The sequence below is a fragment of the Malurus melanocephalus genome, unplaced genomic scaffold (assembly GCF_030028575.1).
Source record: "Malurus melanocephalus ecotype Western Australia unplaced genomic scaffold, MMel_1.1 scaffold_585, whole genome shotgun sequence".
In the NCBI taxonomy this organism is placed as follows: domain Eukaryota; kingdom Metazoa; phylum Chordata; class Aves; order Passeriformes; family Maluridae; genus Malurus; species Malurus melanocephalus.
Genome location: NW_026623817.1, coordinates 45,636 through 59,726, shown reverse-complemented (window position 1 = coordinate 59,726; position 14,091 = coordinate 45,636). Strand labels below are relative to the sequence as shown.

Genomic DNA, 14,091 nt, shown 5'->3' with positions numbered 1-14,091 from the left:
AAAAAAAAAAAGTAAAACAAAAGGAAAGCCCTAAGCCAGAATGCACGGTAATTATGGTGATAAATTTTAATTATGAAATCCTGTCAGCAGCTAACCATAGGTTCCAAATGAGAATTAACTCAGAGAAGAGCAGAGCACAACTGATATCCACAGGCACCAGAAGGCTCTTYCAATGCAGSTTTYAAATATTTGGGGTTTTCCTGGACTGCTCACTACAAGGAAAGGCAGAGCAGAGCCAGGATCCCTAGCAGCACAGTCCAGGGAATTCATGTGCTCCATCCCTGCCTGGCATGAGGAACAGTTCCTAAACCTGCCATGGGGCCTCTGAAATTGTCTGGGTTTTGTTCTCCAATGAGACCACAACTCGATTTTGYGTGGCTCCCAGGCTGAGCTGAGCCTCACTAGGGCTGTCCCCAAGGTCCACTGGCAGAAAAACCTGAAGTTTGACCATTTTTTGTGGGTTATTTACAATCAGAGTGATGATTGGGAGGTACTAATGCCGAGAAGAGCATCCCAGTGGCTTCCCCAGCTCTGGGGTCAGCCAAGATCAAAACTGAAACGCACGCAAATTTTGGGTACGTACTGCCTCTGCACATAAACCATGGCCTAGCCAGGGCTGAAATGACAATTCCAGTTTTACAGTGACAAGGAATGACCCCGGGGGTGATCTCACAGTACCTGACCACGGCAGCGCTTTTCCTTTCAGCTGCATCACTGGCTACAGCCCTTCCAGATGCTCATTGTAAAAAAGAATTGTCTTCCAATGCTTTCCAGGGTGGTTTTACCTACTCAGAAATCCAAGTTTTGGTGCACATAATTTGCAGTGAACCAATCCCCAGGTTACACGTGCTGGGCTAGGATGGGAAAGGATCACAAGTGTGGGGTTAGGGTTTGCAAACAYACAGCCAAACTCGGTGCCAAAGCCAGTGTTGCGAAACCCATATACACAAATGTAGGGCAGGAGGGGGGTGAAACCCTGGCCACGTGCAGGTCAGCCTCTTTCTACATCAGCTTTCAGCAAATAGAGGGAAGTTTGAGATATAAAACCTGGCTGTGATTCAGAGATCCCAAATCCTGCAGGAATGATGATGAAAGGACCAGGCAGAAAGGCCGGAGCTGCTCCCAGGGACAGGCGCAGCTCGAGGGATGGAAAATCACTGCCAAAACATCTCTGGTGGCTTTTGTAGGGTCTGAACTGGGTCAGCGGGGCTGGGAAAGCTTTCACCAGCCTTGTGCCAAAGTCCCAGGAGTCAGTGAGGTCTGGGGGTGCCAACAAGAGAGAAAGCAGTCCTGACAGGAATGGGGCTGTACTGAAATAACGTCTCATGTTTTAACCAGAATGAGACAATTCTGACAGGAACATGAGGAAACAGGACTTAACCACACAGAAAAGCTGAGAATATGGCTTGTAGTGCCAGCCAAGATAAAGGAAATGAATTTGTACAGAATGGGAAGAYTTCTGCCCTTACAACACATATTTCACAAAGGAAAGACACAATCAGAGTCGTTTTTGCTTCTTTCCTCTATCTACTTAAACCAGAATATTTTTTATGTCACTCCCGTAATGGGTTTTATTCTTTATTTTGAATTAGTCTTAAAATATTTGGCCGACTATGGGATATTTGAAGGTGGAAAATCCAAAATACATATCTGAGTAAATTTCAGAAAGATAGCAAATTGCTGAAGAAGAAACATCAAAGCATAGAAAGCGCTCCACAAAATTGATCCATCCCAAAATTTTGAGGAAATAATATTCTGAAGAARGAAAGAGTTGGATTCAAGAAAGCATGGCCTTGTTTGCAAATATTCTAAGTTTCACTTTTGGAATTGTTCAGRTTAAGTAACTGTTTCAAGTCCATTAAAATAAATATTGAATCCCTTCCTGTTTGTGTTTATAGGGGACAAAGCTGCCATCATTTAGTAGGGAAAATAATACAAATGAGTCTTAGGAGAGGTATAAACAATCTTAAAAAATATCCAATATACTTGTAAAAAATACCTAAAATGAGATMGTTTCTTGATTCTAACAAATTTTAAAATATTTCTGAAGCTGCAAGGAAACTGTGATTTTGAGTTACCTCAGGGGACTGAACTCAGCTGGACAGCACTAGATTTCCATGCATGGCCATTTCAGCTCTTTTTTGAASTTATTTTTACAAACTGAAGAAAAGAACACTTACCCAAGACAAACAAGGTAATTTCAAAGCAGCTACTTCCCGAGAGAGCTGGTTAGTCATTAACAGCTAAACAAATAACACAATACCGAGCTCAATAAAGTTCAGAAAAAAACTCAACCTGTCAGTTCCACTGCGTGAATCAACAGAGAGCCCAAACAGGCGTTGGTGGTTCGTTTGCAAAATTATATCAAATTTTCGTGCCACTTCAAAAAGTGAAAAATACCTTGTTGTTCAATGGGAAGTGACAAAATGAAACATCTGTGTTAAATAACATTTCTGGAGTAGGATGGGAGATGGAAACCTTTCTGCAAGGATAAGGAATAAGACCCAGTCTATCTGGAGCTGGCAAAAATTATATATATTGAAAATCCTGGATTTGGGGACAGCCAGAGCTTTCCAAGAGTCACCTTTAAATTCAAGTTTCTTTGGCCTTTTAACTTCACTTGTCTCTTGATGTCCCTCCATGCCCCACAGTAATAAGTTTAATCATTTCATATTGTAGGCGATAGCCCTGCTGAAACTCTAATTTCTTTTGATGAGCCAGTTAATGAGCAAKTGTGAAAATCCCGTCTTAATTTCACTAAGCTCCTTAACAAATTAAAAGAAAAGGCTGCCAAAACTCTCCAAAGGGACGGCTGACTCTGGGATCTCGTTCAGTTGCACGATTGGCTTTGTGCTAAATGACCAAACTCTCCTCTGTTTTTACACAGCCAGCAGTTGATTTCACAAAATAGAGTTCACTTCATGTCCGAGTGTTTTTGATGCAAAAAAAATTAAATACCACACAAAGCGTGTWATTTCTGTGAACAAAGCGGAAGTCTCGGCGTATAAACACTCCTGCCTCCCAGCCGAGTCCTTTTGTGCCCTAAAAAMAGCTGGGCCATCTTGGGAGCCAGAAAAGGAATACAAGGGATGATTTGGATATCGCTTCTCAGTCTGAGCCCCTGCCACCAACTCAAACAGGACACATGGTCATGGACAAATGCCATTTGGGACGACATGTTTTGCCGAGGATTAAACATCAACCGAAGTCATATACGGCAATGAAACGCCCGTCTTAACAGAAATATTGGTAATAACTCCTCTCCTAAACAATCATGGGGGACAAACCCTGGAGATTGCCATGAAGATCTCTACCAACATTAGCAAAACCTCTCTTCAGGACATGGCACAGCCCACCAACGAAAGGAATAACCCAAACCGGGACCGGCAAGTGAAGGGGTCGCGTTCAGCCCAAACATAACCACGGGTGCGACCCAGGTTGACAGGTCAGCTGCTTAAATATTACCCCTTCCACCCTTTGCCCCACACCTCCCACCCACCTCTCCTCGGTGTCCAGCTTTACAACACAGACAGTGGAGCTTACTCAAGAGAAAACGGGTAAAATTCTCACCGGTGTTATTGGGGAGCACGCGGAGATTGTCGAATTCCAGCATGGTGTAAGAGGAGTCCAAGGAGTCGACGTAGTCTGGCATATCCATGTCCATGATGGACTGACAAAGCTTCATTATTGACAACAGCGAGGGAAGCGGCGAAAACAGCCCCGCTGTCAATCACGGCCAAGGTTTCCTCTGCAAAGAGAGACACCCCGGGCCTGGCGATGACAAATCATTACCCAGCTCTGCCCGCAGTCCCCTCCCCGTGCCAGGACAGAAGGGACGAGGCCGATCCCTCCKGCGCAGTCCCCTCCCTTCCCGGGGTGCATCTCGCTGCCTCGCTCCTGATAAGGTGATGCAGATAAGGCCTAGACTCGAGCGCCTTGGATTGCATCTTTGGGTCAATAGAGCCCGATTTATGGCTGCTCCTGCACAAACATTTTGAGAAGGGCTGAGGAGAGGCCATCGCGTGTCACTCTGCCGGGGCCGAGCAGTGGTCACAGCCAATCACCACTTGTCACCTTGCATGGCTACTAGCACTTGGGGAAGGAGCAAACGGTRTCACTCGAGGCTCATGAGGACAATAAATCAATGTCCCGCTGGTTGAAGACCATCAGGGCAGCTCAGTACTGAGAACCTGAGTCATTTCCGTGAGACACCACCGTGCTCTCACCGGGTCACGCCTCGAGCTGCTGCTGGAAGGGAGAAACGAGGTTCATTTCCAATAAACTCATGGTTTCACCCTTCTCCACAGTCAGAGCGGAGGGGAAGAGGTGACCTCCACCCACCACCCTCCATCCTTCTCATCTGTACCTTCCTCCCCACTCCAGGCAGCCCCAGCGACCCCGARCTCCCTCTGGGGAAGAGCCAGGCTGTGGTTGTGAGTTATCATCGTGGAAGGTTTCAAACGATGGCAAATGATGAAAATGGCCAAGGCTGGGTGGAGCTGGGCACTCTCCCTCGCAGATGTGCGGTGTTGATTTCCCGCTGACCCACGCCTGCCTGTTCTGGGAAAAGTCCGTATTACGGAAACACAACTSCAGATTTTCCCCGCAGGCCCGTGGCGTTTCGTCTGTTTTGTTTTGTTTTCTTTTTTTTTAATTTACTGAATTTTACACAAAAGTTCTTCCTTTATTTTTTTAAAGCTCATGAGCTGTGCTGCGAAAAACTGGATATAAAACTCAGCCATGCAAAGCAATGAAGTTTGGAGTGATTAATTCCCATTTTGATCTTCCAGATGCCCTCCCTGACACTACAGTTCCCTCTCCAGTGACGTTGTTCTGTGTCAGAGGGTCTTTCCTCTCCATGAGCTGTTCTGAGAGATCCAGGTCAATATCCTGTTGAATCTGGAGGAAAAGAGGAGTCTTGAGAAACAGGGAGAATGTGTTGCCAGAAAAGCRGCCTTGGCCAAAAGAATGGGATTGCCAGACGGCCTGAACTCTCACTGAACCGAGGAGCAGCCGGGTTCCATGGATCCCAGCAATCTCCAAACAGCAAGAAATATTCCAAAACCTGAGGTTTTTAGTGTCTTCATTATACTAATTTGATGTAATCCCCATTTCACTTTTTTAAATTTTTTTTTTTTTTCATATCGTGGGGATTTACAGTAAGCATTGCAACGGGTTAACTCTAGATAGGCTTCCCCTCTATAAAAATTGGGTGCAGGAATATCTAGCTTCAGTTTCTTATCGTTTTGGGGGAATAAAATAATTTCATGTGCCATATTTTCCTTTTCCTTCTTTCCCTTTTTAAGGACRTGTTGTAACCAGTGGTGCACAAATGACTCCTTGCTTAGATAAGATGTTATGCTTTTATCCTTGGACTGTGCCCCAGGCTCCCAGTAATGCCAGCATCAGCTAAGTTGGGATCTGATTACTTGTTCTTGCCTCTTACCCAATGTCAGCCTTGATTATGCCCATTAATCTGGCACTTTTTTTTTTTTTTTTTAACTCAGCTGTGGGCGCAATTTTGGCTGATTCTCAGCACTCTGCTGCTGTTACAGCAAAGAGTTTTCACATTTCTACAATTCCAGGGTTTGGGGTTTTTTTGTTATTTTTTCTCACCATTAAAATAGCCATTTTGTTATTTCCAAAAGCATTTCCATAAACAAATGGAAAAATGGAGGTGCTTTTGGGCAGCTGTGGCTCAGAGGAGAAATCTGGGCCCCTGCCCTGATCTCGTTGGCTTTGGAGATCCCTCAATGTTTTCGATCCCTCAGTCTRATGTGAGGGTAAAGGATAATTTCCAAGGAAAACTGGGGGATGAGGTTGAGCTTGGACAATTTTCATTTTGGGAATGACAAAAGGTTACAGAGCAAATGTCATAGTTCAGGAGGAGATTTCAGCACCACACACACAACACTAATCAGGAGTGATTTGTTGTGGAAGGGGCTGCTGGAGGGACATTATCTGTTCCAAACCGATGTCAGCGCCCTGTTCCAAACCCCTCCAGCCCAAAATCAGCCCTGAAAACGGACAAAACYTGGCTGAGGTTTGAACAGTTTCTCCTTTTTCCTCTCCCTGCTTTCTTACATCACTTTCTGAGTCACAGCTGCCATTCAACTGTGACCTACTCAAGGCCAAGGCTGAGTTTAATCGACACCAGGAGAAATCAAACTCACTGGGAGGTGACCTCACATCTCCTGATCACMGTGGAGTGACAATGGCCCAGCCATGATCCAGCCTGACAGAGCAGCCAGGAAAATGGGAAGAGAACTCAAATCCTGCCCAGACTGTGGCCACTGAAAGGATGGATTTTAGAGATTTTTGAGGTTGACCAACACTTCCTGCTGGGACATTTCCCAGGATGTCCCTCCTTTCCTTGGTGCTCAGGCATCCACTCACCTTCACAGGTATTTTAGGATGATAACCCAAGGCAAAACTGGCTGCTGTAACACAATCTTCCCAGTCTGGAATGGACCTCAATCCTCCTCCAGATGGACATAATCCTGGTCAATGTGTTTTCCATTTGTTCCTGTTTTGACTCTGAGSCTGGATATAGCTGGAGGGTGCAGGGGAAAGGGCAGAGGAGAGAAAGAACCAGAGTTAAATTTAATAAAAATAATATGAGTGCTTAAAGTTCATGCTCTGGGAATGAATCTGAGTGRATTCTCCTGTGTGAGGGCACAGGGCAGGCTCTGAAGAACACATGGTCCCAATAAGACAACGCACTTATTCCTAGAAATAAAATTCAGGTGCTTTTGGGAATGCTCGTTAGACAAGATGRAGCGCAGCAAAGATAAGGACACTTTGATTAATTAAGAGAGAACACAAAGTACTGTGGGCAGGGCGTCAGAAATAACATTTCTTTGGCGAGKTAAGAGGTGGGAGGAGATGTCTGCAAGCCATGGAAGCTGCACATGCATCTCTGGAGGCTGATTTGAAAGGAAAGTAACTCTGCTGCATATGGGGAGAGGTGTCTGACAGACTAAAGCTTAACAAAGGACCTGTTGCTATGCAAAATGGTGAGGCACGAGCCACTCACTGTATTTTTGGAACAGAACTTTTCTGCTTTTATTCACAGAAAACCACTTTAAATCCCCTACCACTGTTTTGAAGATTTTCTCTGACTGAAATGCAGCAATAATTATAAGTTTTTTGTGAATTTGCAGGGTTCAGAAAATGGATTTTAATGCAGTGAGCATAAATCCATCAATRATCAGGTGGTTCTCAGAAGCACCAGTAGCCATAATATTACCTACCTGGACAGGTGGTGTGGGGATAAAAACAGTAATTTAAAGAGAGAAAGCAGCAAGGCCCTTTTTCTGGGTGATGTATAATTAGAACCAGYGCACTTCTGAGATGATAAKCAGTGTGAAATCATAGCATTACCAYGTAATTACCATGGCAAACATTTCAAAGTTATCCAGAGCAGATGTTATTAAATCAGTTTTTAAATCAGCTCCCTYCTTTCCTGGGTGCAGTTTGATATTTGCAATGCAGTGAACAGCAAAATCTCTATTTACATTTTCAGGTATTTCTTATTACATTAACTTTACATTTCCACACGTTGGGGCTTTCACTGTGAGGAGCTCCTTGTTCTTCCAGTTGTTACCTCCAAAAATGATTATTTTGTCTGTGTAGTGATTAAAAATAAAATAAAATAAAAATCATTTAAGAAATCTCTCAAATCCTATGATGGACGATGACCTGATGGACATGGGAGATCATCACCCATTCAGGCAGGAGGAGGGAGAGGAGAAAAGCAAAATATCAGGACCTTCAGCTCCTTTCTCTCCAGACAAACTTATTTTGCTTYAGTGCTGCCAAACACATTCATTTATCATTTACTCATTTTGCTTTAGAGCCATTAGGTTTGCTCTTCCATAACAACCCTTTGGAGTAAACAGAAATTTAAACAAGCTCCAGTCCAAACTATGCTGGAAAAATTCCTTTACAACAATTTCAACAAACAAACAAAACAACCTCAAACCACTCCTCAAAAAAAAAAACCCCACAATAAAAGATCAAACCCAAACCAAATTAAAAAAACCTTAAAATCTCTTTCCACCGGGTTGGAATGATGGATTCTGGTCTTTACAAACTGAGAGTACAAATCACCCAGAGATCCCACAGCCAGCAGCGACTTCAGGTTGGGTAATTTGTGAAATTCCCAGTTTTTTTCACTGAATGTCCAGCACAGAGGAAACCTGCCTTGAATTTGGGGAATAAATTGAAGATGTTTTACATTTTTCTGATGACCAAAGGTCAGGCTGATGACTTGTTCTCTCTGAGTTCACTTAACTTTTGTTCTTGGCTGCAGAGCACTTGGCCAAGGCCGGGATTTCAGAAGCACAAAGGGCTCCTTTTGATTTCCAAATGCAAAGCAGCCTGAATTTCAGATCTGTCAAGAAACAGGAACTCCCGCTGGGAATAACAACTGGGTTTGCAAGGAAGTAGTCACAGGTCACTGGTGATTTAGAAATAAATACCCTTTTTTGGACACCTGAGTGAAATCTGATTAAAATCTCATTTCCCCTATGTGGGGTCCAAGGATTTTTATAAACCTGTCCCTGCCTGGCAAACTCTTCGTAGCCAACACCTGATGCCTCCATGCACCAGCTGGAATTTCTCTTTTTTGTTTTCCATAAGCAGTAGTAAGTTCTCAGAAGTAAGAAATGCCTGCAATATTTAAAAAAAAAACATACCAAGTATATTTTTATAAAAATATCTTTTGATATTTTATATAAATATTTATAAAATATACATTAATATTTAATATTAAAGTATATTTTCCCCCACATTAACAAATGCCTCTATCAGTGGATATTTCTTGGTGATATTTCACAGGACTTCTGGTCTCTTTTCCTTTCWGGAAAGAGATCAGCTGATMAACAYTTGAAATAATTATGGAAAAAAAGCTTCATTTAATACTATTTTATGGAAAAAAAACAAGTTGGTTTCATTCGCAATAGAATTTTGAAGGTCACCAAAGGGAAGGAAATTAAAACATTTAATAATGAACAAAAATTTAAAGTGCTAAAAGGACAGAAACAAAACATTTTGGTTCTTATTTTTGTTTGCAAATGTTAGGCATGGTACCAACTTCTGACTTAAATTTGGGACTGTCAGCAACCTTCTAAAACTAAAAGGAAAGTTATGTCCCAGAGAGCAAAATTGACASATTTGTTGGAGGAATGTATTTTATCTGAAAATATGAGAATTTCAGTAGAGATCATACCTGGCACGAACAATTTGTGAAAACATCCACACGTTTGTGAAACTCCACTCACCAAAATTAAGGTGGGATTTATTTCAGAGAGCTTATATTGTGTTTCATTTTTGCAGTGTTTCACTCTCTGGCAGGGAAATGCTCAGTTTTTCCCTTTATTTCCTACAAAAATGGCAAGATTTTCCTRAGCTGGGCCTACACAGGAAAATCCAAACTGAAATAATTGCAGGAGTTGARGCTGAGCTCTGCTCTGACTCAAAGCAATCCAGCCCAAATTCCTTTAAACCGTTGATGTGTTCAACATCGAATAAAAAGTGGAAAGAACAAATTTGGAATGTGCTGTCCAGAGAACCAAAACTAAGGGGGAAATTGTAAAAGTACTCAAAATTCCATGTACTCACTCATTCTCCCCTCAGGATGAGATGTTCCCATGGTTTCATCGGGATTTTGTCAATCAGAGAAATCCAAGGTTGTATTAGAACCCCTTTTCCCATCACCATCACTCAGTTCTCCTAATTTTCACCATCCTAAACTAGGATTTTACACATGGGTTGGAAAATCAGTATGTCTGCAGAAAGAGAAATCAAAATTACCCAACAAAATGCTGCATCATTTCCCTGCAAGGAACGTTGTTCAGTTTTACTGCAAAGYTGCTGATAATTCTTGTGATCAAAGGTCARCTCATTCTTGGTGATTCTCYGAGATAAAAACTGTTGGTTTATCTTCTTTTTATTATAATAAATTATAATTTACCGTAATAATTTATCTCCTTTTTTTTATAACAAAAACACAGCGTGAAGACACTGAAGAGAATAGATCACAAAAAACCTTACAATGGGAAAAGTTGGCTTTTGATGACATTTGAATCTTCACTGGGATAAAACTGGATCCAGATTCCATCACAGGAATCTAAAAATAAAAAATAAAAATAAAATAAAATAAAATAAAAACAACAAAACAAACAAGGGGCAAGATAAATGCTTTTAGATCCAGAACCCCTAAAGAAAATAGGAATGTCACAGAATTATGAAGAGTGGAAAGGACCTCCAAGACCATCGAGTCCCACCGTGTCCCCAAATGCCACATCCACCCGTTTTTCACATCCCTGCAGGGATGGTGACTTCACCCCTTCCCTGGGCAGCCAGCTYCAACGCCTGATAACCCTCTCCATGAAGAAATTTTTCCTACTMTCCAATCTCAACCTCCCCTGGCTCAGCTTGAGGCCGTTTCCTCTCCAGTTGTGGCCAAAGACTGATTCATCCCAAACTCMCCCAGGTGTCCAAGAGACCTCAGAGGAACTGCACGGCAACGCCAACCCCCCTTGAACAGAATTTTAGGTGATTTCCACTCAACCTGCACATTTTATGGGAGGTGAGAAGACAAATTCCCCCTGCCAAGAAGGAAAATGGCACAAGGAGCTGTCAGGAGTTGGGCTGGATTCCTCCACCGTGGGTGACGTCAGCCCCTGGCTAAAGAAAAAGGCAAATAAATAAAAAACTAAGAGTAAATAGCAAATAGCAAATAAATAAAAGACAAAGAGTAAACAGCAAATAGCAAATAAATAAATATCGAACAGTAAATAGCAAATAGCAAATAAATATCGAACAGTAAATAGCAAATAGCAAATAACTAAGAGTAAATAGCAAATAACTAAGAGTAAATAGCCAATAAAGAGCAAATAAAGAGCAAATAAAGAGCAAATAAAGAGCAAACAAAGAGCAAATAGTGCAGCCTGAACCAGGGCTGGCAGCAGGAGAGGAGAGAGGAGCCAGGGAGAGCATTACCTCACCCACTGAATCCTGGAGGAGCCATGGGACTCATCTGGAACACTCCACTGCCTCTGGGCAAGTTTTTGGCTTTTYCTGCTGAAAACTGTTTAGTCAGGAGTAGCCAGCCTTGAGGAGAATATTTGCTGTCCCCTGTGAGCAGAATTCCTGCCACCTCGAGCTTTTTTGGCGTTGATGCTTCCTCAGATCTGTCATTGGCTCAGCAGAGGAGAAAACAAAAATGATGCTCTTCAAGGTCCAACTCCAGTGTGGGAGGTGAGGAGGGMAAATCCCACTGAAAACACGATTTTTTATGTTGGTGCTGTGCTCTCTGTTTGAGGGAATGCTTTTGCTTTTTTACAAGCTCTTTTCCAGCACATAAAACACCATTTTTAAGGGATTCTTCCATCACAGCCAAACTCATTTATCTTCAACTCTAATCTCCCAATTTCTCAAAAATTAACCCAGGATTTATATTTTGACTTGTATCTTACAAATAACTGGTTCGGGGTCTAAAAGCATTTATCTTGTCCCTTGTTTTGTTTTTTTCTTACTTTAAGGCTCCTGTGATGGAWTCTGGATCCAGTTTTATCCCAGTGAAGATTCAAATGTCACCAAAAGCCAATTTTTCYRGTTGTAARATTTTTTGTRATCTATTCTCTTCAGTGTCTTCAYGCTGYATTTTTGCTATAATAAAAAAARAGAKAWWWWTWWCAMWAWAWWWTAWWAWAAAAAAGGAGACAAATCAACGGTTTTTATCTCGGAGAATCACCAAGAATGAGCTGACCTTTGACTGATCACAAGAATAATCAGCAGCTTTRCARTAAAMTGAACAACGTTCCTTCCAGRGAAATGATGCAGCATTTTGTTGGGCAGTTTTGATTTCTCTTTCTGTCCCCCAGATTTTCTGTCTTTGCCATTCTTCAGACAAGTTAATAATTCAGGAAGAATATTAAATTCCTCCAAAATAGTGTTGCCTCAGTGTTGCCTTCTAAATAAAACAAATGCAAACACAAAAATTTCAGAGAGAAGACAGACCACTTAAAAAAAAAAAAACCCAAAAGCAAAGGTTAAGTCCTTTTTATCTCCAAGAATCCATTATATATTTGCACATCTGATCTCACATCTCTTGCACACACACACAAATATATTTTCATATATTTATATATATTCATATATTTTATATATTTTCAAATCCATTTTCATAATATATATTCAGCAGCAGCGYAAAAGGGAAAAATCCTCAACCAACATGCTGAGTGCTCTGGAGAAAAGCTTGCCATTTCTGCAGGGGATTGGAAAGCTGAAACAAGCACAAACCTGAAGAAATACTGATTTTTTTTTTATTTATTTTTTTTAATGATGGAGCCTGTTTGTTTCGGGTTTTTTTTCTGTTTTTTCCCCCAGATATTTCAGGGGAGGAACAGAGAAACCAGCCCTGAATTCTGGAGTAGTTCTCTAAGCCAAGCTTGGTTTCTGATTTCAGTTTTGTTAGAGGATAACACAGGGTTGTTATTCCATGGTCCCTTGCTCACTGTGRCCTCCAGGCCAGAATTCTGCATAAAAACTGAATTCTCAGCAGAGGGAAAAGGCTCTTTATTGCTCTTTTTTCAGGGGATGAAAGCTTCCAGCTCAGGTGCTGCTCAGAAATGCTGAAAAGAAAATCCCTGCTGAGAATAAATACAGGAGACAAGGGAAAAAGAGGAAAAATGAAGAGGAAAACCAGCCCTGCTCAGTCCCAGACTCAATCTTCCCCACCAAATAAAGTCACTGCACTGKGAGAACCACCCAGACCTGATCTCACTGCTTGGGGCTGAGTTTAATCAGTTAATTGTTGTAATTGGAAGAGGCAGCAAGGAGCTGATCCACACAACCCATTCCACTGTGCCAAAGGAGAAAGAATGGRGCAATTAGTGAAAATTATTGAGCAACATCTGACAAGCCATTCAGCCATTCAAACCATCTGACATGCAATTCAGAGYAAAATTCCATCACCAGGGACTGGGATAATTTTGTTTTGGCCTGGATTTCATTGATGGGCATACAAGGTGTGTGTAAAACAAATTACCCGTCACTCAGACTCTGTTTTCCCAGTTTTTTACAACAGYTCATCTCCTCTTTCTCCAGGACATCTCCAGGCTCTCTGCTTTCTTCCAGTTGGGATTTTCTAACTGGCATTGGCCCCCAGGAATAATAACCAGCCCGGCAGCCACGAGCAATTTGCACTCCACAGTTGCAATATTCTCTTTATGCTCTTARGTTTTGGCCCATTTTTCTCTCTAGAAGATTATGCAACACTAATTACATTCAYTTTTTTCCCCCAGGAGAGTTGATAGAAACACATCCAAAGATGTATTTCCCTAGGCAATAGSCTGCTTTAATAAATTCTGGTTGCACTGGAAATATTTGTATTTTAATCTGTGAAACAGAGATTCGGCAAAGGTTTCTAATATTGCTTAAGCACTACAAGACAAGCAACAATTCCATTGTACTTTAAATTAAACATGTGATTTTTAGGTAATTTCTTCACCAAATGTGTGTTCCAGTTGTGTATTCATGAGTTTAGAATAAGATATGAGGAAAATATCCAGCATTTGCTGAGTGCACAGCATTGCTGAACCCCAAGCTTCTGATCAGGTGTATTAAATATTTTTACAGGAATTTAATCTAATCTTTGCTTGAAAAATCAATCCCAGACAAGAGCAATAAGGACAAGGGGCTTTCAGAGAAAGCAGTACTTGCTCAGGTAAGATGGGTAAATTAAATGCAAGTTGGAAAAACTAAATTATGATGTCCACACCTTCAAAAATTATTATTTTTCTGTTTATGTTCTGTTAGCAGGCAGATCCCTGTCCATTGTGATAAGCTATAGACAATCAGATTTAATTATGGATAACTCATCCCAGTGAAAAACAGCCAAAACTAGGGAAAAACCCTTCTCTTATTTCTATGCATGTTTATCTACAGCAGCAGTATGGAAACCAGCTCACCTAACGCAGGATTATTCTGGATTTACCATAACTTTGAAAAGAATCTCTCCCAATTAAAACCACCAAGAGCATAAAGAAATCTTGCTGGTGATTAAAACAGCATTTTGCTTCA

The 14,091-nt window shown here is 41.5% G+C and overlaps 1 protein-coding gene across 1 annotated transcript in view; it reads right to left on the bottom strand.

The window, feature by feature from the left end:
• Positions 1-9,851, bottom strand: part of LOC130583423 (hepatocyte nuclear factor 4-beta-like) — a 29,452-nt gene extending 19,601 nt beyond the window's left edge. Inside the window, exons 1-3 of the mRNA XM_057382754.1 lie at positions 9,625-9,851; positions 6,397-6,553; positions 3,571-4,899 (exon numbers count right to left, since the gene is read on the bottom strand). Of these exons, the coding sequence (XP_057238737.1) occupies positions 3,571-3,685 (115 nt within the window). The 5' untranslated portion in view covers positions 3,686-4,899; positions 6,397-6,553; positions 9,625-9,851. The remainder of the gene's footprint in view (positions 1-3,570; positions 4,900-6,396; positions 6,554-9,624) is intronic.
• Between the last annotated feature and the right edge of the window lie 4,240 nt (positions 9,852-14,091).